The 24327-nt window shown below is 43.5% G+C and overlaps 1 protein-coding gene across 1 annotated transcript in view; it reads left to right on the top strand.

Annotated features, from left to right (window-relative positions):
• LOC137375969 (organic cation/carnitine transporter 2-like) overlaps positions 1-10645 on the top strand; it is a 128950-nt gene extending 118305 nt beyond the window's left edge. The window contains exons 9-10 of the mRNA XM_068043781.1: positions 3410-3545; positions 7365-10645. Coding sequence (XP_067899882.1) covers positions 3410-3545; positions 7365-7464 — 236 coding nt within the window. The 3' untranslated portion in view covers positions 7465-10645. The remainder of the gene's footprint in view (positions 1-3409; positions 3546-7364) is intronic.
• Positions 10646-24327: the final 13682 nt, after the last annotated feature.

The following is a 24327-nucleotide window of genomic DNA, read 5'->3' on the forward strand; positions in this document are numbered from 1 at the left end:
AATTTTGGTATCCTGACCTTGGAGACAGGAATGGAGGTGGGGGGAGCCCACAAAATGGGAATAAATGGCCTGCCCAGTGCTGCCCTGGTCCCCTGTCATCATGTTCGGGGCAGGCAAAGCCGAGGATGGCCTTGCTGCCCCAGGCCAATTGAGGCCTTTAAGTGGCCAATTAATGGCCAATTAAAGGAAGTCTCCCACCTCCACCCCAATTTTATGGAAGATGGAGGGGCCTGCCTCCAAGTGGAGATGCCACCAGGTGGCCTCCTAGCGGCTTAGGAAGTGGGGGGTGTGGTCCTTCCTCTGGGTGTAATCCATGCCCCCCACAGAGGACCTCCCCGTTGGCGATGACCAACCCCCCAGCAAGAGCACCCCCACCCTCATCAACCCACCAACCTCCCCATCGTCAGGCCTGCCTGACTGACCCTGCCCACCTCGACCCCAGTCACCTGAGTCCTGGGGTCTCTGACATCTTTAGCACTGCAGGGCATCTGCAATACAGACAGTGGCCATGCCCTCCAATTGGCCGGCAGCTTTGGAGGCAGGAGATTGTCCCTTAAAGGGATGGCATCCCTGATGGCAGGCATTTAATTGGCTGTCCACCATGGAATTGCAAGGAGCGTCCAATGAAAGGCCTAAGGCAGGATCTCCCCCTGCCTGCCGCCTATGCCCCATCGCTGGAATAAAATCCGACCCCTGATGTCACATCAGCCAGTTAGGCCTTGTGATGTCAGGATAGCACTTGTCTGGTAAACTATCAATGCTGGACACTGCGTGGGCTACACTGGTAGCGGCCCATGGTGCTGCCTGCCCCAAAGAATCAAGGTATGTGATTGCATTTCTTTCCCACAGAATCTGTATGGGTGAAGTTAAGAAATAATAAAGGAATGAAAACATTGGTGGGAGTACGTTATCGGTCCCAAGACAGTAATCATAGTGTTGGACAGAGTATAAATCAAGAAATTAGAGGAGCAAGGGTAATGCAGTAATCCTAGGGGCTTTAATCTTCATTTAGACCAGACAATCCAAATTGGCAAAACTGGCTTGGATGACAAATTCCTGGAATGCATTCGTGACAGTTTTTCTGGAACAATAGATAGACTTCTGATGAAAGGTCATTGACCTGAAATATTAACTCTGTTTCTCTCTCCACAGATGTTGCCAGGCCTGCTGAGTATTTCCAGCATTTTATGTTTTTTTTTATTTCAGATTTCCAGCATCCGCAGTATTTTATTTTTGCGTTAATGATGGTTGACAAGCAGTGGCAAACATTGGAAGAATAATTCATTTTTTCTCAATAAATATACATTCCTTTGAGGAACAAAAACTCTACTGGAAAAGTGGTAAAGCCATGGCTAACTAGAAAAGTTGAGGATTTAGCAAATAGAAAGTAAACTAGCAAGAAATATAAAATACAAAAACAGGTTGTAAAAGAGCTTTTACAAGAATGTTAAAAAGGAAGAGGTTAATTAAAGTAAAATGTGTATCCCTTAGAGGTAATTAATAGGGAACAAGGAAATTGCAGAAACTTTAACCAAATCATTTGTATCTGCCTTCACAGTGGAAGACAGAAAGAACGTACTGGAAATTATGTGGAACCAAGAGTCTAATGAGAGTGAGGAATGTACAGTAAATAATATTAGTAGAGAAAAAGTACTAGAGAAACAAGTGGGACTAAAAGTAGACAAATCCCCTAAACCTGATGAGCTACAACCTCGAGCTCTAAAACAGATGGCTGCAGAGATAATGGATGTATTGTTTTTGATGTTCCAGAATACCCTAGATTCTAGAACAGACCCAGTGTATTGATAAGTAGCAAATGTAACCATGCTGTTCAAGAAAAGGAGGAAGAGAGGAAACAGGGAACTATACACCATTTAATCTGACATCCATTAGTAGAGAAAATGCAGGAATCTATTATTAAGAATGTGGTAACAGGGCACTTTTCAAATCACAAAATGATTAGACGGAGTCAACACAGTTTTATGGCAGCGAAATCATGTTTTACAAATCCGTTGCATTTGTTGAGTTTGGAATGGGCAGATAAGGTCGAACCAGTACATGTAATATATTTGAATTTTCAGAAGGCATTCAATAAGGTGTCACACAAAGTTGTTAAGATTAGGGTTCATGGGATTGGGGTGATATAAATTAGCATGGATTGGGGATTGGTTAATGGATGGAAAACAGACAGTAGAAATAAAAGGATCATTCTTGAGATGGCAGAGTGTAACTGCCTGGGTACCACTAGGATCAATGATTGGGTGTCAGTTTTTTATAATCTATGTCAATGACTTAGATGAGGAAACTGTGTATAACATATCTAAGGTTGCTGATGATCCAAAGCAAAGTAAACTGTGAGAAAGACAAAGGGATATAGACCAGTTAAGTGATTGGTGAAGAAGTTAGCAGATGGAGTATAATGTGGGGATGTGTGAAATTATCCATTTTGGTAGGAAGAATGGAAAAGCAGAATATTTTTTAAAGGTGCCAGACTAGTAAATGTTGGTATGCAGAGGGATTTTGGTTTCCTTGTGCACAAATCATAGGAAGTTAACATGGAAATACAGCATGCGGCAAGCCATTAGGAGACAAATGGTATATGATAGCCTTTACGAAAAGGGGATTGGAGTATAAGAGTATAAGTAAGAGTAAATGTAAGAATATAAAAGTAAGGAAGTATTGTGCAATTATGTTGGACTTTGGTGAGATCACACCTGGAGTACTGTGTTCCTTACCTAAGGAAGGAAATGTTGCATTGGAAGGGGTGAAACAAAATGCTCATGAGATTGATTCCTGGGATGAAAGGGTTGTCAAATGAGGAGAGATTGAGGAAAATGGCCCTATGTTTCCTAGAGTTTAAAAGAATGAGAGGTGATATCATTGAAGCATATAACATTTTTAGAGAGCTTGACTGCTGAGAGGCTGTTTCGCCTGGCAGATGAGTTTACAACTAAGCGTCTTAGTTTTAAGATAAGCTGTCAGACATTTAGGATTGAGAAGAAGAGAAGTTTATTCACTCAGAGAGGTGTGAATCTTTGGAATTCTCTGTGCCAGTGGGCTGTGGATCAGTATATTCAAGATTGAGATCAATAGATTTTTTGACACTATGGGAATCAGGGGATATGATAGGACAGGAAAGTGGAATTGATGTGCCAGTTCAACATGATCATATTGAATGGCAGAGCAGGTTCGAGGGACCATTTGGCTGACTCCTGCATCTATTTCTTATGTTCCTACGTTTACTTTTGTTTTCCACCTGGAAAAATGTACAGAATGAGGAAAATGTCTACCTTTAAATAGTGTGATTGCAATATTGACCACAAGACCTGTGTTACATGTGCTGCCCATGGGTTTATGTTGATGTGCTGGTTTTCACCTTACAGACAATGTATGCTCTATATATTCACAGGTGTCCATCATGGGTTTCTGCCTTTTATTCTGATGGGGAGTTTTTCAGTGTTATCAGCAATTCTGACCTTGTTTCTGCCTGAAACAGTCAATATTCCTCTTCCAGACACCATTGACCAGATGCAGAAAATAAAGGGGTAAGTTTGTACAGTCTTTATGATTCAGAGTTCTATTTCAGTTTTCTGCTCTGAACAGCAACTTACCTTTATTTAATGCTTTTAATGTAATACATGTCCCAAAATGTTTCACAGAGAAGAAAATGAGCAAGCACCTGTCCTTTGTCAGGGAGATAGAAGAGGTGATCAAAAGCCTGGTAGAAGATGAGTTTTCAATATCAGGAGAGAGGCAGAGGATAGGCGTATTTGGAGAGGGAATTCAAAAGAGCACTGCTGTGGCAGCGGAAGGTTGTGTCACGGAAGATGGAGTGGGCAATGTGGGGAATGGTGAGAAGGCCGGTTCAGAGGGCGAGAGAGTGGGCAAATGACAATGGGCTGGAGAAGGTTGCAGAGGTAAGTGAAATGAGGCTGTGGGGAGATTTGTAGACAAAGAATCAGGGTTTTAACTTCAAGGAGCTCGCCAATGATGGGAGGTGCTGGGTGAGGGGAGCTTAGTGTAGGACAGGATGTGAATGTCAGAGTTTTAGATCATTTGAAGTTTTTTCAGGATGGGAGGCTGGCAAGGAAGGTATTGGAAAAGTCAAGTGCAGAGAAAACAAAATGATATTGGTCAAGATGGGTGGAATCAGGGAATGCTGCAGAGTTGGCGCTAAAGATACATAGAATTACATTGAGTCTATGGCACAGAAACAGGCCATTCTGCCCAACTGGTCTATGGTGGACCAAAATAGAAAATGCTGGAAATACTCAGCAGGTCAGCATCTATGGAGAGAAAAACAGTTAACATTTTAGGTCTGTGGACCTTTCATCACAACTGTCTGTGCTGGTGTTTATGCTTCACTTGAGCCTCCTCCCACACGTCTTCATCTAATCCTATCAGCATATCCTTCTGTTCCTTTCTCCCTTGTGTACCTACCTAGCTTCCTCTTAAATGCATCTATGCTATTCACTTCAAGTACTCCGTATGATCTTGAGTTCTGTATTCTAACCACTCTCTGAGCGAAGAGATTCCTGAATTGGAAATGGACAGGCTATAGTATTTGAACTTGGTTCCCTTTCAAATAAAATGCCACAGCTGAGTGCAGTCTGGTTCAACCTGAGCAAGTAGCCAGCAAGGAATAAGTCAATGACAAGGGTGGTTGGAGATGGAAACAATGGCTTTACTCTTCCCAATATTGATTTGGAGAAAATCTGATTCACTCATGACTTAATATCAGACAATCTGACAGCACATTGCAAAGATCTCAGGGATGCAAGAGATGTTAGAAAGTAAAACTGAATGTCATCAGCATACATGTCGAAGCTGATTCCATGTTATGGATGATACCATTGAAGGGAATTTTGTGGATGGGAAAGAGAAGAGACAGCCAAAGCTACATCCTCTGGAAATTTCCAAGCACAGCTGGAGGAGAAGCCATTGCTGAAGATGAGTTGATTGTGTTGGGACAAGTATGAGTGCACTCGCTGTAAAATGAACTGCAGTTGGGTCATGGAGTGAAGATAATGAAGGAGATGACCTGATTCATTATGTCAAATGCTGTAGCGAGGTCAAGGAGGACAAGGAAAGATAATTCCTTGTGATCACAATCACAGAGGTTGTGCCTTTGACCAGAGTGATTTCAGTGCTGGGACCAGTGCAGAAACATACTGAAAGGAATCAAATCAGGTATAGTGGGAAAGGTAACCACTACTGGTAGAAGACAATGCATTGAAGTAGCTTGCATAAGGGAAATTGGTCAGAAATTGAGTCGAGGTTGAGGGGGACAGAGAGGTCAAGGCTCAGTATTTTATGATGATGTTTTTGAAAGGAGAATGTATGAACGGAGTGAACTATTATAACGTTGATGAGCATTGGCATTAGAATGTGGTGGCAAGAAGCCGAGTGGAGAGAGGATCAAGAGGGACGGAGATGGGTCCCGTAAAAGAGCTGGGGCTCGAAGAGACCTCATCATTGTAACTGCTGTTAGCATATTATTTTACTATATGTTGTCTCTAGTTTCAGAGCTAAGTTGCCAAGACAGTGAGTGATGATGGGATATTTGGCTGTTGGAGCTGACTCAAAGTCCACACTTCACTTTCAAGCAGAGATCCCTAGAGAACCTGACTGCATGCACACCACCTACACCAACCAGCACCCCACAACCCCCACCCTTGCTCCACACCCCCACCTTCCAGGGACCATTAGGGTATCAATTCTGATTGGACATATTCCTGGAAATTCCATCATGTGACCTCCTGCCTCCAACCATCCCATCCAGTCAAATAGCCTTTTATCCCCATCTCCAATGTTTTTATAATTTGTATGAAAGAAGGAAAAAAGTGTCAGCTGTGACTTAGTTGGTAGCACTCTCATCTCTGAGTCAGAAGGATGCAGGTTCAAGTCCTGCCCCTGGCACATCAATTCCACTTTCCTGACCTAACAGATTATCTCACACTGCTGTTTTTCGGAGCTTGCTGTGTGCAAATTGGCTGCGGCATTTCCTGCATTAAAAAGTAAACAGTGACTACGGTTTAAAAATTCTCCATTAGGTGTAAAGCATTTTGGGCATCCTGAGGTCGTGAAAGACAATATAAAAATGTAAGTTTTTCTTTGATAACTAATCAAGTGTTCAAAGAAAATGAAAACATACTACAATTTCTTTAATGCCCCTGTTATTTTTACTCATGTTACTTGCAGCAGTGGTCAGGAGTTTCTTGTTTAGTCCCTGAAGACTGCAGGATATTCCTGGAGGGTTGACAACTCTGGGGTGCACTGATGCTAAATAGCAGCAACTCCACAAGAATTTCAGATTATTTAACACAGCACAGATCTGTCATTGAACTTATGATCACCTGATCTGTAGGTCTCAATACCACAACTTACTGATTTATTTGCAAAACAAGGGCATTATAGATTATAGCAGGAATGAGGTACCATCTGGAATTTCTGCAACATTGCTTTCAAAACATATTAACAGTTGCAACAAGGAAAATAAGCCTAATGCATATATCAGCTTGATGTGTCTTACCATCTTAGCGCTAACACATCTTCCACTCAATCTACCCATTTAGTGGTGAAGATAGATAGTTTGTTCTTGTGCCCCTTGCATAGTTAGTATTATTTATTTAGAGATACAGCACTGAAACAGGCCCTTTGGACCACCGAGTCTGTGCCAACCATCAACCGCCCATTTATACTAATCCTATATTAATCCCATATTCCTACAATATCCCTATACTAGGAGAAATTTATAATGGCCAATTCACCTATCAACCTGCAAGTCTTTGGCTGTGGGAGGAAACCAGAGCACCCGGCGAAAACCCACACGGTCACAGGGAGAACTTGCAAACTCCGTACAGGCAGTACCCAGAATTGAATCCAGGTCACTGGAGCTGTGAGGCTGCAGTGCTAACCACTGCGCCACTGTGCCGCCCTAGTAGAGTTTGATTTTTCCCATCAGTCTGAGCTTGACTGAAGCATACCCTCTTTTTTTTTTAGAGCATGAAAATTTTGTTTAAGTGCGTAGGTCCTTTAAAATTTGTGCGCAGTACCTTAAAGTGGCCAATCTTCTGCACGGCCTGTGTGGGAACTTGCGGGTGCAGCTTGGAGGAAACATTGGTGCTGATCCCACAGGTACAAGGTTTGCATTACCATCTTCCCTGATATCCCAGCATGCTTTGTTATTATGCAATCTGTGGCAGAGTAATGCCTTGGTACATTAGCAAACTCCATTATCGTATCAGCTGACACTAAACCTTTTTGAATTATTGAAATAAGCCAATCATGAATGAAATAAGTGACTATCCAGTGAAACATGACAGGCATTCTTTATGACGGTGCTGCTTTTGATTTGATCACAGGTTCAAGTGTAGAACTACTCACAGAAATCATGACCATTTTTATAGAAGTCGGACTACTGGAGAAAACAATACAGTGGTCAGTAAAAAGGAGGAAATTTAACCCAGCTCTAACCACTGATCTGCAGCAATGGAGAAATGGACTATCAATTATTTCTTTGCAGTTTAGCTCACTGACTAACATTATCGCTTATTGAAATATACTTAGCAGTGTAACTGGATTATTCAAGGACTATTGACAAATATGCAATTCAATAGAATACTGCACTTTTCATGTTTCCTGCATTTTCTCTCAGATTGTGTTAAAAGTGTATTATGGGTCCATTTTGATATTTGGACAATCGATCAAGGGCGCGTGCTGGCCAGCTGGTCACCCACACCCACAGAGAAGAAGTAGCTGCAATTTTGAGGTGCCAGCCTCATTAACATCCAGTCACCGTGCTGTGGGGCACCAAGTATCCCAATACTAGGCATCCTGGCCACCAACCAGCTAAGTGCAGGGAGAAGGGTCACAATCACAGAGGGTGGGGTACCAGTGCAGTATCAGCTCATATTGTTTTTACAGGACCTGGAGGAGGATTCTTGCTCTTCTGGACTCCACAACAGTAATGACAAACTTACCTTGGCTGGACCTCAGCAGTTTCCACCTTCCCTGGAACTGGTGGTTGTACGCGCACAACACAAATTCTGACCAGTTCCAACTTAAGATGGAAATCGTCATCCTAGGACTCCCGATTTGCACATTAAAAGGAGACTGCCGCTGAAAACAGGCAGTAGATTTGGATGCCCAATAGCAGCTCCTTTCAAAACGGCACTGACTTCTGCATTGGTGTTAATGGGGCAGAAAGGCTACCGACCCATCACCTTGTTAGCACCAGGCAATAGAAGTGAAAATTGACCCCATATGGATCGGGTTTCTCTCCCAGGAGAGCAATTTTGCCAAAGACCAAGAACAAAACAGCAGCAATAATCCAGTTCCTTCCTTTCAGCTGGTACTGTTAGCTATTCTTGCCAACTCTTAGTCCTACTTCATTCTTCCAACTTGGGTCCAAAGGCCTAGAGCTGGTATAAAATTGGAAATAAATCCTTAGGTTAGATAGAGGGAGAAGAGATTTAAAATCAGCAGTGGGGCCAAGACTGAAATTGAGAGAGATGGTTATCCTTTAAATCACACAATATTCGAGAAATTGAATAATAGAGGATAAAAATATTCTGATTGAAATGAGAAAGAGGAAATATTGTATTTGCAAGTTAATGACATGCAAGTGAGAATTTTGATGGAGAACAAGCAGGATAATTTTGTCCACTATTCTGGATAGAAATTTTGGGGATAATTTTGCAAATGCTACAAGTTATAAACTAGCACTTATGGTGCCTTTTTTGAACATCAATCATACTCTAGAACAAGATTTGGACATTTGGCTGCAATCATTGTTTAATTGTGAATTGTCAATGTAGTCGTTGATGATGTTCAGTTCAGTTATACTGCAATATTGTTTTCTTGAAATGATTCTTTTGCTTGTTGATCTCAGATTGCAATTATTCTCCTTGCTCGGAAGTGTGATTATTAAATCTACAATTATGGACTGATGAGTGTGAGTAATAAGGCTGTATTGGAGTGCTATGACTGTTAATTTAAATTACAGAATTTAGATGCGAGTCATTTATGGAACTCATTGAAACTCTTTGATTTTCTTCAGTATCTAACTTCCTTTATTAACCTGGTCTTAATAACATGCTAATGACAATTGATATAATAGTAATAGAAGACCTCATAGAATTATTAATTTAATACAGTCACACAATTCACAAGTTTGTCCAAAAGCAGTTTAGAGCAGGGTGCTTGGGCTGAATAGTCTATTCATGTTGAAAAGTAATAAAAGAGCCATATTTCCAAGCTGACATTAAGCTGTGTGGCACAGTAAGTACTACAGGTGGAAGCAGGAAGTTGCAAAAGGGGCATTGATAGATTAAGCGAGTGGGCAAAGTATGAAAGATGGAGTTTGGAGTAGGGAAGTATGAGGTCCTAAGAGAGATAGATCAGAGTATTTTCTAAATGGTGATAAACTGATCAGAACTTTGGTGGAAAAAAGAGCTTTCAGGGTCCAAGAACAGAAATCATTTTAAAAACAAGTGGACAGGGACAAAAATAATCAAAAGACCGATAGAATGTTAGCATTTATCTCAAGGGGACTGGAAGACAAAAGGTTGGAAGTTATCCTCCAGTTATGCAGAGCTATGGATAGATGCCATCTGGAGTACTGGGCTCTGTTCTGAGCACCTCAGGAAGTATATATGGGTCTTGGAGGGGTCTAGTGCAGTTTCATGATATTGGGACTATATCTTAATTTAATGAGGACAGTTTTCACAGACTGGGCTTGTATTCCCTCATGTATAGAAGGTGATGAGGTGATCAAATTGAGGTGTGTAAAAATAATAAAGAATTTGAGTATTGCTGAAAACAGACATTTTGTCGAAGCTTTTCACCTTGCGTGCATCAGGACAATCCACAAGAATACCAATGTAAGAGAAAGCAACAAATGTATACTGTATGAGGAGAGTTCTGATTGGTTGGCAAGTGGACTCTGATTGGTAGAGGCATTGCCATGGAGAATGCACCAGTTTATGGTGATTGATAGTTAACTGCCAAACTTTGTTTGAAATTTAAACCGGGCAGCTTGATCTCTTCTCATACAGTATAAATTTGTTGCTTTCCCTTACACTGGTATTCTTGCAAATTGTCATGATGAGTGCAAGACAAAAAGCTTTGACAAAATGTCTCTGTTTTCAGCAATACTCAAGTTCTGTACTACCAAATGACAATTAATAAAGAATTTGATAGGTTAGATAGAGAGAAACTATTTCTTTTGATGGCTGACCCCAGAACAAGGGAGCATCTCCTTTAAATTAGAGAAAGGCCATTCAGGGAAAATGCCAGGAAGCACCACTTTAGACAAACATAGTGGAAATATGAAACTCTCCCCCCTGCCCCTACCATACCCCTCAAAAGAGAAGCTGTTGAGGCTAGGTCAATTGCAAATTTCAAAACTGAGAGTGATAGATTTTTGTTAGGGAATCCTATTAAAGCAGTTGGAACCAGGGTGGGTAAAAAGGGTGTTAAGATACAGATTAGCCATAACATAATTGAAAGGCAAAATAGGCTCGAAGGTCTGAATGGCCTACCCCTGTTTCTGATATATTCTCTTTTTAAAGTAGAATTATCAAGGTCATGCAACCATAATAAAGCTTTCTCCAAGTCAAGAGCTCATGAATGAGTGTATCTCCTGTGTAATTCAAATCCTTTTCAATTCAAATAAATATGGTTTACCAATAAATGAAGTCTCTTCTGTTTTAAATGAAATTATGCACTGCTCAGAGTCAATTCTGTCTTTCTTTCATCAATGCTAAGTTATTGCTCAGGTTGTTAGTTAATTGGGCGCTCCACACTCTGCAAATACCAACTGTTATGACAAGGTGAGAAAGGTGTCTAGCAGTGTCTAGTAACAGTGTTTAATTTTAAACACACTGTATTTTGAGATCCCCCTTTGTGAATCCTGTTCACAACTTTCCAATTATAAGGCAAAGAAATGAGCATAAGCAGGCTTTCTTTGGCTTAAAGAAGAAAGATGAAATTTATGAAACCTTAAACTTAAACTCTAATATGGTTAACGCCTACGGATATACAATGCGCCTACGCTAGCATGCACATGCAATACACACATGCGAATACGGACAGAAAAGTGCAGAAGAAAAGATAAGTAGAACAGTGTGAGGCAATCTCTTGTTACTGTGCTTCGAGCTCGCTGTAGTCCTTGATTAAATATATGGTTTGCGTTTCGTTGGGGCCCAGTGGTCCTTTTAAACCTTGTTCACATAGGAGACTTTTTCTCTCTTTGAGTTTACGTGTCTTCAATGGTTTCCGAAGCTGATGAAAGTGAGATGAGGGTAGACAGGAGAGAGGTCTTATCAAACCAGGAGCCAGGAGCTTTCTGATTTCAAATCTTTGTTGGAAGTTCAAATCTCAACAGCCAACTAGTCATGTGACTAAAACTGGTCTGACCACTTCTTGTGTGTGTTGTGGAAGCAACGACTGGGTCGCTTTTGTTCCAACACTGCTAGTACCATGCAAATGTCCTTCCAGTCAGGGTCTTGCAATTTTTAGTTTTAATGTTCATGTAGTGAAATTATGTGTGCCTCAGTCTTGGCAGGTGAGGATTTGCCTGACACTAACCTTATTCATTTCCATACAATTATCTTTCTGTTGATACTTACATACCTTTGGGAATCTTCAATCTGTTCATGTTGAATCTCACATAACAGCATAAACCCTTCTTGCTTATCCCACAGTAAACACTGTGGTCCCTGTAATATTACTTGGTCCTTTGATTTGTAAACTATTGTAAGACTCTCATAACTACAAAAAAGTGTGTTTTTATTATAACTTAAGTGGAACACATATATATATATATTTTTATTCATTCATGGGATGTGGGCATCGCTGACCAGGCCAGCATTTATTGCCCATCCTTAATTGCCCTTGAGAAGGTGGTAGTGAGCTGCCTTCTTGAACCGCTGCAGTCCATGTGGGGTAGGTACATCCACAGTGCTATTAGGAAGGGAGTTCCAGGATTTTGACCCAGCGATAGTGAACGAACGGTGATAAAGTTCCAGATCAGGATGGAGTGTGACTTGGAGGGGAACTTGCAGGTGGTGGTGTTTCCATGTATTTGCTGCCCTGTCCTTCCAGTTGGTAAAGGTCGCGGGTTTGGATGGTGTTGTCTAAGGAGCCTTGGTGCATTGCTGCAGTGCGCCTTGTAGATGGTACACACTGCTGCCACTGTGTGTCGGTGGTGAAGGGAGTGAATGTTTGTGAATGGGGTGCCAATCAAGCGGGCTGCTTTGTCCTGGATGGTTTCGAGCTTCTTGAGTGTTGTTGGAGCTGCAACCATCCAGGCAAGTGGAGAGTATTCCATCACACTACTGACTTGTGCCTTTTAGATAGTGGACAGGCTTTGGGGAGTCAGGAGGTGTGTTACCGCAGACTAGCCTCTAACCTGCTCTTGTAGCCATGGTGTTTATATGGCTACTCCAGTTCAGTTTCTGGTCAATGGTAGACCCTAGGATATTGATAGTGGGGGATTCAGCAATGGTAATGCCATTCAATGTCAAGGGGAGATGGTTAGATTCTCTCTTGTTGGAGATGGTTATTGCCTGGCACTTGTGTGGCGCGAATGTTACTTGCCACTTATCAGCCCAAGCCTGAATACTGTCCGAGTCTTGTTGCATTTCTACACGGACTGCGTCAGTATCTGAGGAGTCACGAATGGTGCTGAAAATTGTGCAATCATCAGCGAACATCCCCACTTCTGACCTTATGATTGAAGGAAGGTCATTGATCAAGCAGCTGAAGATGGTTGGGCCAGGACACCACCCGAAGGAACTCCTGCAGTGATGTCCTGGAACTGAGAGATTGACCTCCAACAAACACAACCATCTTCCTTTGCACTAGGTATGACATCAAACAGCAGAGAGTTTTTCCCCGATTCCCATTGACCTCAGCTTTGCTCGGGCTCCTTCATGCCATACTTGGTCAAATGCTGCCTTGATGTCAAGGGCAGTCACTCTCACCTCACCTCAAGTTCAGCTCTTTTGTCCATGTTTGAACCAAGGCTGTAACGAGGGTCAGGAGCTGAGTGGCCCTGGCAGAACCCAAACTGAGTGTCACTGAGCAAGTTATTGCTAAGCAAGTGCCACTTGATGGCACTGTTGATGACACCTTCCATCGCTTTACTGATGATTGAGAGTAGGCTGATGGGGCGGTAATTGGCTGGGTTCGACTTGTCCTGCTTTTTGTGTATAGGACATACCTTGGAAATTTTCCACATTGCTGGGTAGATACCAGTGTTGTAGCTGTACTGGAACAGCTTGGCTAGCGGCGCGGCACGTTCTGGAGCACAGGTCTTCAGTACTATTGCCGGAATATTGTCAGGGCCCATAGCCTTTGCAGTATCCAGTGCCTTCAGTCGTTTCTTGATATCATGTGGAGTGAATTGAATTAGCTGAAGTCTGGCATCTGTGATGCTAGGGACTTCAGGAGGAGGCCGAGAGGGATCATCAACTCGGCACTTCTGGCTGAAGATTGTTGCAAATGCTTCAGTCTTATCTTTCGCATTGATGTGCTGGGCTCCCCCATCATTGAGGATTGGGATATTTGTGGAACTGCCTCCTCCAGTTAGTTGTTTAATTGTCTACCACCATTCACGGTTGGATAAGGCAGGACTGCAGAGCTTAGATCTGATCCGTTGGTTATGGGATTGCTTAGCTCTGTCTATCGCCTGCTGCTTACGCAGTTTGCAAGCAGATAGTCCTGTATTGTAGCTTTACACCTCATTTTGAGGTATGCCTGGTGCTGCTCCTGGCATGCCCTCCTGCATTCTTCATTGAACCAGGTTTAGTCTCCTGGCTTGATGGTAATGGTAGAGTGGGGGATATGCCGGGCCATGAGATTACAGATTGTGGTTGAGTACAATTCTGCTGCTGCTGATGGCCCACAGCACCTCATGGATGCCCAGTTTTGCACTGCTAGATCTGTTCGAAATCTATCCCATTTAGCACGGTGGTAGTGCCACACAACACGATGGAGGGTATCCTCAATGTGAAGGTGGGACTTAATCTCCACAAGGACTGTGCGATGGTCACTCCTACCAATACTGTCATTGACAGATGCATCTGCGGCAGGCAGATTGGTGAGGATGAGGTCAAGTATGTTTTTCCCTCTTGCTGGTTCCCTCACCACCTGCCGCATACCCAGTCTAGTAGCTATGTCCTTTAGGACTCGGCCAGTAGTGATGCTACCGAGCCTTTCTTGGTGATGGACATTGAAGTCCCCCACCCAGAGTACATTCTGTGCCCTTTTCACCCTCAGTGCTTCCTCCAAGTGCTGTGCAACATGGAGAACTACTGACTCATCAGCTGAGGGAGGGTGGTAGGTGGTAATCAGCAGGAAGTTTCCTTGTCCATGTTTGACCTGATGCCATGAAACTTCATGGGGTCCGCAGTCAATGTTGAGGACCCCCAGGACAACTCCCTCCCCACTGTATACCACTGTGCCGTCATCTCTGCTGGGTCTGTCCTGCCAGTGGACAGGACAAACCCGGGGATGGTGATGGCAGTGTCTGTGACATTGTCAGGCTGTTGCTTGACTGGTCTGTGGGACAGCTCTCCCAACTTGGCACAAGCACCCAGATGTTAGTAAGGAGGACTTTGCAGGGTCGACAGGACTGGATTTGCCATTGTCGTTTCTGGTGCCTAGGTCGATGCCGGGAGGTCCGTCCGGTTTCATTCTTTTTTATTGACTTTGTAGCGGTTAGATACAACTGAGTGGCTTGCGTGGCCATTTCAGAGGGCATGTAAGAGTCAACCACATTCCTGTGGGTCTGGAGTCACATGTAGGCCAGATCAGGTAAGGTCAACAGACATTCTTCCCTAAAGGACATTATTGAACCAGATGGGTTTTTGCAACAATCGTCAATGGTTTCATGGCCATAATTAGACTAGCTTTTTAATTCCAGATTTATTAATTTAATTCAAATTCCACCTTCTGCTGTGGTGGGATTTGAACCCATGTCCCAAGAGCAATACCCTGGGTCTCTGGGTTATTAGTCGAGTGACAATACCACTACACCACCGCCTCAATGAACAGTTATGCACGAGCCATACCTAAACACATGTCACTCTGTCGGACTACCACAACTCCCTGGTCATGTGTGATGCGACATCACTTCCTCTGTGACTTTCAGTTAATTTCATCCCACAACCTCCCCGTTTTTTGCAAATATAAATACAATATACAATGCTGTTGCGTTTTGGACTAACCATATATGAATAGAACAAGTTTAGCAAGTAAGTTTAACACTCTCTAAAACAGTAGAGGAGGTTTTCTTACTCATCCCGATCTTGTTACCGTGAACCTGTTCCCAGAGCTGTGCTCCTCTTAATGACACCTCTGAGACTGTGGTGGCTCAGAACTCTGGATAGCATGTTCTTCCTCTGCGCTCGTAACCTCTTTATGTTTATCTGTAGAAAACTTAAAAAGATGATGACTGGGCAGGGTAGCTCATTTTTGAATGTGTCCACAATGTCACAAGGTTGTCACATGTAATGTTGTTGTACAGCTCTCTGAGTTGACTTCTGTTCAGTCTGAGAACCACACCACTGGGTGTCTGGACCATGTATGATCTGGACTGGTTACATATCCTCGAAAACTCTGCAGGTTATCAAGTTCCCGATTCTAGGTTGAGGACTCTGACCTTCTGACTGACTCGCAATCAAATTCTCGTCCTGCTTGCCTGTCATACAATGCCTTCATCTTCCCTTATCTTATACTATAGAAAAGTTAGAGAGATGATGACTGGGCAGGATAGTTCTTATCCGCCTTCCAAAAAACAACTCTGCAGGCGACAGTAAGTCCATGTCCGATGGAGTAGCTTGGAGGTGCATCATTGCAACCTTGAGATCTTGTCTCATCTACCTACATTTTAAAATTATCTGACATGTGGGAATCTTTCAAACGTCAGTTGATTAGAATCCAAGACCAGCATGTTGCTGTGAGGAAGAAAGATAAGTTTGGCAAGTTTCGGGAAGCTTGGATAACACGGGATATTGTGAGCCTAGTCAAAAAGTAAAAGGAAGCATTTGTAAGGGCTGGAAGGCAAGGAACAGACGAAGCACTTGAGGACTATAAAGACAGTAGGAAGGAACTTAAGCAAGGAGTTAGGAGGACTAAAAGGGGTCATGAAAAGTCATTGGCAAACAGGATTAAGGAAAATCCCAAGGCTTTTTATACATACATAAAGAGCAAGAGGGTAACCAGGGAAAGGGTTGGCCCACTCAAGGACAGAGATGGGAATCTATGTGTGGAGCCAGAGGAAATGGGCAAGGTGCTAAATGAGTACTTTGCATCAGTATTCACCAAAGAGAAGGACTTGGTGGATGATGAGCCGAGGGAAGGGAGTGCAGATAGTCTCAGTCATCTCATTATCAAAAAGGAGGAGGTGTTGGGTGTCTTGCAAAACATTAAGGTAGATAAGTCCCCAGGGCCTGATGGGATATACCCTAGAATACTGAGGGAGGCAAGGGAAGAAATTGCTGGGGCAATATAGTGGATGTTGTCTATATGGACTTCAGTAAAGCCTTTGGCAAGGGACCTACACAGTCTACGAATACCCTGCTAAATGGTTCCTCAATCACTGGTATGAGAACTAGTGATGCCGGTTTCAAAGAACAAAGAACAGTACAGCACAGGAACAGGCCATTCAGCCCTCCAAGCCTGCGCCGATCTTGATGCCTGCCTAAACTAACACCATCTGCACTTCCGGGGCCCATATCCCTCTATTCCCTTCCTATTCATGTATTTGTCAAGATGTCTCATAAACGTCGCTATCGTATCTGCTTCCACCACCTCCCCTGGCAGCAAGTACCAGGCACTCACCACCCTCTGTGTAAAAAACTTGCCTCGCACATCCCCTCTAAACTTTGCCCCTCGCACCTTAAACCTATGTCCCCTAGTAACTGACCCTTACACCCTGGGAAAAAGCTTCTGACTATCCACTCTGTCCATGTCGCTCATAACTTTGTAAACCTCTATCATGTCGTCCCTCCACCTCCGTCGTTCCAGTGAAAACAGTCTGAGTTTTTCCAACCTCTCCTCATAACTAATGCCCTCCAGACCAGGCAACATCCTGGTAAACCTCCTCTGTACCCTCTCCAAAGCCTCCATGTCCTTCTGGTAGTGTGGCAACCAGAATTGCACGCAATATTCTAAGTGTGGCCTAACTAAGGTTCTGTACAGCTGCAACATGACTTGCCAATTTTTATACTTTATGCCCCGACCAATGAAGGCAAGCATGCCGTATGCCTTCTTGACTACCTTATCCACCTGCGTTGCCACTTTCAGTGACCTGTGGACCTGTACGCCCAGATCTCTCTGCCTGTCAATACTCCTCAGGGTTCTGCCATTTACTGTATACCTCCCACCTGCATTAGACCTTCCAAAATGCATTACCTCACATTTGTCCGGATTAAACTCCATCTGCCATTTCTCTGCCCAAGTCTCCAACCAATCTATATCCTGCTGTATCCTCTGACAATCCTCATCATTATCCGCAACTCCACCAACCTTTGTGTCGTCCACAAACTTACTAATCAGACCAGCTACGTTTTCCTCCAAATCATTTATATACACTACAAACAGCAAAGGTCCCAGCACTGATCCATGCGGAACACCACTAGTCACATCCCTCCATTCAGAAAAGCACCCATCCACTGATACCCTCTGTCTTCTATGACCGAGCCAGTTCTGTATCCATCTTGCCAGCTCACCTCTGATCCCATGTGACTTCACCTTTTGTACCAGTCTGCCATGCGGGACCTTGTCAAAGGCTTTACTAAAGTCCATATAGATAACATCCACTGCCCTTCCTTCATCAATCAAATTCGTCACTTCCTCAAAAAACTCAATCAAATTAGTAAGACACGACCTCCCATTCACAAAACCATGCTGTCTCTCGCTAATAAGTTCATTTGTTTCCAAATGGGAGTAAATCCTGTCCCGAATAATCCTCTCTAATAGTTTCCCTTTCGAACTGGTTTACAGACATGAAGTAAGAGGTCCTCTAAAATTTGTCAAAGACAGATTCTTAGAAAAAAGGAATGAATCTTCGATACTGGATTATGTATCTGTGTTCCGAGAAAGGCCACGAAAGCTTGCAGTGTGGCTCAGGAACACCTTAAAGAATCACAGGCCAATATGAAGAAATGGCCAGACAAGAATGCAAAGACCCGCAATTTTTAACCAGGGGATGAAGTATTGGTGTTGTTACCATAACAGGGGGAACTATTAAAAGTATGGTTCAGTAGTCCGTATAGAGTGATCAAAAGAGTGGGTAAGGCACCTTCCCATACAATCGCCGGAGGTGTGATACCTGCCCTTTTACCACCTCTCTCCTCACTATCTGAGACCCCAAACACTCCTTTCAGGTGAAGCAGCGATTTACTTGTAAGTCTTTCAATTTACTATACTGTATTCGCTGCTCACAATCTGGTCTCCTCTACATTGGGAGACCAAACACAGATTGGGTGACCGTTTTGCGGAACACCTCCGCTCAGTCTGAAAGCATGACACCGAGCTTCCAGTTGCTTACCATTTCAACACACCTTCTTGCGCTCATGCCCACATATCTGTCCTTGGCTTGCTGCAGTGTCCCAGTGAACATCAATGCAAGCTTGAGGAACAGGATAGGGCATGAATTAGCAATTCTAGCTGGAGAAATGAATGTCAAGTTGCAATACTGAAATGAATTAAGATTTTAAATGAAAACCAATGTTAATTTTTAGTCGTGACAAAAGGAATTCCATAAATAAACCTATTCACCACCTTTTTCCAAAATGAAGTTAATTTGTTTTTATTCATGCGAACACTGCCTTTCCAGCACTGACTCGTATCTGTATCATTTCATACTGACTCTTATGTGTCTTATTTCAGATGTATAACTAATGATCTTTCAGGTTGAAGCAAATGCATACTCTCCGAGAGGAGATAAAAATGCTTTTACTTTTAATCCCATTTACAGAGAATGATGTCAAATGGACCTGTCCTGCATTTATATATTATCCTTTGCCTCACTGGAAGACTGATCCTGTTGTTTTCTGAATTGGCGCCAACAGGTCCATAGAATAAAATGTTTCTTTATCTCTTGATTTGGATGCGCTTGGATGAGGATGCCATGCTGTACAGATTCAGCACGTTTAGTAGGTCCCAGGAGAAGGTTGCCCCAGTTGCAGAATACAGTGGCGCAGTGGCTAGCACCGCAGCCTCACAGCTCCAGTGACCCGGGTTCAGTTCTGGGTACTGCCTATGCGGAGTTTGCAAGTTCTCCCTGTGACTGTGTGGGTTTCCGCCAGGTGCTCCGGTTTCCTCCCACAGCCAAAGACTTGCAGGTTGATAGGTAAATTGGCAATTGTAAATTGCCCCAAGTGTAGGGATGTGTTGGGAATATGGGATTAATGTAGGATTAGTATAAATGGGTGGTTGATGGTTGGCACAGATTCGGTGGGTCAAAGGGCCTGTTTCAGTGCTGTATATCTCTATATAAAACAGCATCTCATTTCTTCATTAGGCACGCTACAGCCTGCCGGACTGAACATTGAGTTCAATAATTTCAGAGCATGACCGGCACCCCATTTTATTTTTAGTTATTTTTTCTTTTTTATTCGTTTATTTGATATTTGTTTATTTGATTTTAGTTTCTGCTTTGGGCCAGGACTGTTCATTTTTCTGTCAATTCACACCCTCTCTGCACTAACGCTTTTTTTTTCAGCACACCACTAACATAGCATTTGCCTTTTCTCCATGACCTTCTGGTCAGTTATCCTCTGTAACCCTGTCCTATCAACATCTTCCCTTTTGTTTTCTCTTGCCCCACCCCCCGTTTTAGTTGCTTAAAACCTATTACATTTCTAACCTTTGCTAGTTCTGATGAAAGGTCACTGACCTGAAACGTTATCTCTGTTTCTCTCTCCACAGATGCTGCCAGACCTGCTGAGTATTTCCAGCATTCCTTGTTTTTATTTAAGGTAAATTACTTGATTGATACCCCTGATTGCCAAAAGAAGAACCGGTTGTTTCACATCAATATGTTGAAGCAATATTATCGCAGGAAGGAGGATAAGCCAGTACAGGTATGTCAGGTAATCAGGACTGTTGAGAAGGAAAAAGATAGTGAGGATGAGGTAGAAGGAGGCCTAGAAAATTCTCACATTGAACATCCAACGATCAGATTAACAAACACAGAATAGGTCTGAAAATTGGACAACATGCTTTTGCGCTTCGAGGCGAAACAATATGAAGACCTAACCAGGCTTTTCACAACATTAAAAAGAGTCTGTAGGAATAAGCCGGGATGCACAACCTTAGCCTCACATGATGTGTATATACGGGCAACCATTCCTTTGGAACAACATCCTTACCACTCAAGTCGGACAAACAGGCCCAAGTAAAAGCAGAAATCCAATATATGCTGTAAAACAACTTGATCAAACCTAGTCAAAGCAGCTGAAGTTCACCAATAGTTTTAGCACCTAAAACTGACGGGTCAACCCGGTTTTGTATTGACTACAGAAAAGTCAATACAGTAACGAAGGCTGACTCCTACCCAATTCTGCATTTAGAAGACTGTATGAACAGAATGGGCAGTGCTCGGTTTCTTACCAAGATTAAATTGTTAAAGGAATACTGGAAAGTTCCTTTGACTCCTCAAGCCAAAGAGATATCAGCTTTTATAATGCCTGACAGTCTTTATCAGTGCCTGGTGATGCCATTTGGGCTAAAAAATGCACCAGCCACTTTCCAAAGATTAATGAATCAGATGGTAGCCAGTGTTCCCAACTGTGTAGTGTATCTCAATGATGTACAGTAACATTTGGCAATAACACTTAAGCCAGCTAAAAATTCTGTTTGAAAAACTACAAGCAGTGGACTTAGTGATAAATCTGGCAAAAAGCGAATTTGGAAAACCAAGAGTAACTTACCTCGGACACATAGTGGGGCAAGGACAGGTATTGCCAAAAACAGCAAAGGTACACTCCTTATAGGGTTCCCTATCCCTGAATCTAAACGTGAGATAATGAGATTTTTGGGGATGTGCACTTTTTCAGGAAATTTGTATGGAATTTTAGTACTGTGGCTGCTCTATTAACCGATTTGCTACAAAAAAAGAAAAACAAAATAGCATGGTCTGATGAATGCCAGGCAGCTTTTTAAAAGCTAAAGGCAATTTTAACTAATGAACCAGTGTTGGCTGCTCCAAATTTTCTAAACCCTTTAAAATAGCCATTGATGCTAGCGACCTGGGAGGGGTTGGTGCAGTGCAGGATGACAAATCGAGCACAGAGAAGCCAGTAGGGTACTTTACAAGAAAACTAAAATGCCATCAAAAAAAGTATCCTACTGTGGAAAAAGAAATATTAGGACTTTTGCTGGCTCTCAAACACTTCGAAGTGTATGTCTGCCAAGACGATAAAGAAACACGAATATATGCTGACGAGAACCCATTAACATTTGTGAAAAAGTTAAAAACCGAAATGCGAGAATATTTAGATGGTGTTTCTCGTTGCAGCTTTATCATTTGAAAATTGTACATATTTTGGGGAGAAACAATGTTATCACTGACACTTTGTCACGAATTTAACCTTGTTCATTTGCATGGATAGCAATGCAGAAAGAAAAATTCTGTAAATTATTCAGGAGTGAATGGGGGCCTGAATGTTAAAAATGTTAGCGTTTTTTCCAATTTCTGTTTTTTGCATTGTGATGAAACACTTTTTAATAATGGCATTTCATTTCGCCATGGGCGGAAGTGTCATGGACCTGATTTTTTTCTCCTCTGATTTAAACAGGGTGTCTTTAAGACTCTATTTAAAAACAGTGTGCCTTTAAAATCTAAGAGGCACAGTGTGCCAGTTGCACCTGTTCCTAGGCCACAGCAGGAGAGAGAGGTCACATGGTGCACTGTGACTTTTCACTATGTGTTAAAACTGCTACAAATGGTCTGAACTAGACACCAGCGAAGCATGCTTCCTAGAAGAAGGAGCTGTATAGTTCTCTCAGCTGAAATTCTACAATGAGCTACAGGCTGTGTTATTTGCCTAAGCAGAAAAAAATACTTTGAAGTGAACATTTGTATTGCTGGAGGTAGCAAAATTCCTTGGGCTGAACTTTATTGGGGCCCCGCCGTCCGCGGCATTGCCCTGTGAACACGGCAGCATGCCCGCATTCGCCGGCTGCCGCCGAGCCCCCGCGATATTAATCACAGAGGCTCATTAGAATGACGGCGTCGAGCCGCCCTCCCCATATTGCGTGGGGCGAGGCAGGATATTCAGCACAGTGACAGAGTCTTTGACAGCTGTGCAGCAAGTGCTGGGGCCCTATTTTAAGCACCCCAGCACATGCTTCCTGACAGCTGTCAAAGAAATACTTACCTGACTGCTGAAGAGTGGGGCTGCTGTCAATCTGGCAGCAAAGTAAAAGGTACTGCAGAAATCCAGCAGGTCAGGTAGCATCTGGGGAGAGAGAAGCAGAGTTAACTTGTCCAAGTTCACAGACCTGAAAGTTAACTCTGCTTCTCTCTTCACAGATGCTGCCCGACCGCTGAGTGACCCCAGCACTTTCCGCTTTGGTGCCACATACTTACTCTGCTGTGTCCCAGTGTCCTGTGAAGTTGCGATCCTCTTCTCCCACTCAAGTGTAACATTATTTCTTGTAGGCATGCCACATCTGGGTGAATAATCTTAAATTTGCACATTCCAGGACATGAGACTTAAATACACCATAAAAGGTATGACAAAGGTTTACAGAGAACACACTGACACAAATGGGAATGCACGGATTTAACTTCAAGGTATATACGTCTTTCACTATATGTTCCTCACCAACGTGTGTCCTTTTCTCTGTGTGAATGATGTGTGCCAGCACGTAGCCACAATGTCACATCCCTTTGCACCGCTGGCCCTTCAGAAGAGCCAACGTATGCAATAATATCATTGCCATGCCACCATTACCCATGAGCATCTCGACGGATGCAGTGACATGGACATTGGGTCAGTCAGCTGCTGCCTCTAATGGCTTACACAGGGATGCTGCAGATGTGGACTGATGCATAGCAGGTGAGCGAGGGTGATATGTGGCTTGCAGAGCTCATGACAGTTCCTATGGAGCAGACAGCCTTTGTCTGATAAGCCACTGCCGTATATCCCTACCTCACTGTTAGCCCTGCGTGTAGAGCCCGGTGCTATCTGCCCTCCCATGCATCTTTCATATTGTAGGTCCTCAGCCTCCTCATAGTCCAAGGAGGAACCCTGTTGACATCTCACCTCATCATGTCAGGCTTATGGGGTGCGTAGTTGTGCAGAGCAGCAAAGAAAGGAGCTGGCCTTTTTGGCCCGTAGTACAGGGCATCACCCTATCCATACAAGCATTGGAGGCGCTCTTTCAGCATGCCGATCTCCTGCTCGATGGTGGCTCATATAGCTCAGTGGCTGGCATTGTATCTCTCCTTTGCAGCAGTGGTGGAGTCTCTCATTGGTGTCTGGAGCCATGTCTGCAAAGGCTAGTACTATCTCCAAAAAGCCACCCCTCCATCTGAGCCAGTTCAGTGAACAGCAGTGGCAGCCGGCACTGGTGTAACACCCAGGTGTCATAGCAGCTGCTTGAGAAGCGGTCACACATTCACTGCAAGCATCTGCAATATTCACATACCAGCTTCACCTAGATTGAGAGGGCTCCTTTAATTGTGATGCCTGCAGGTGGTAGCCTGGCAGTAGGCCTGATGGCCACATGAGTGCAGTCTATGAACATCACAACCTATGGTGATCTCCGGCAATGGTGCCAGAACTAATGGCCCTCTGGGCCTGGCTGTGAGAGTCCGTCCTGAAGCGGACATCCTCACTGGCCCTCCGGTGCAGGGCATTGGTGACCTCCCTGATGCAGCGGTGCACTGTTGACTGTGTGACCCCATAAAGGTGGGCCCCTAAAAAGCTGCAGAGGTGTCAGGCTTGAGAACTGCTGCCACTATGAGGAACAAAGGCATGGGATATCCACCTGTGCCCATGGGCTGCAGGTCATCCTTGAGCAGGGCACAGAGACGTGTCACCACCCTCTCGAAATGCGCAATCTCCTCTGGCACTGGTGCTCTGACATCCGATGACATGTCATGTGGAGCCTGTAGATGCACAGCAATCATAATGGCGAGCGCCCCTTGGGGGCTGTTGCTCACGATCGGGGGCCTCTACGTGGATCACACCTGCCTGTTGCTATTTCCTCTGGTGCTACGGATCCTCATGTGCAGAGGATCACACAATGTAGGATAAGCCACACCTATTTCCATGTGATAAATAAAGCTGAACCCTGCAT

This window comes from Heterodontus francisci, chromosome 12 (assembly GCF_036365525.1).
Source record: "Heterodontus francisci isolate sHetFra1 chromosome 12, sHetFra1.hap1, whole genome shotgun sequence".
NCBI classification, from domain to species: domain Eukaryota; kingdom Metazoa; phylum Chordata; class Chondrichthyes; order Heterodontiformes; family Heterodontidae; genus Heterodontus; species Heterodontus francisci.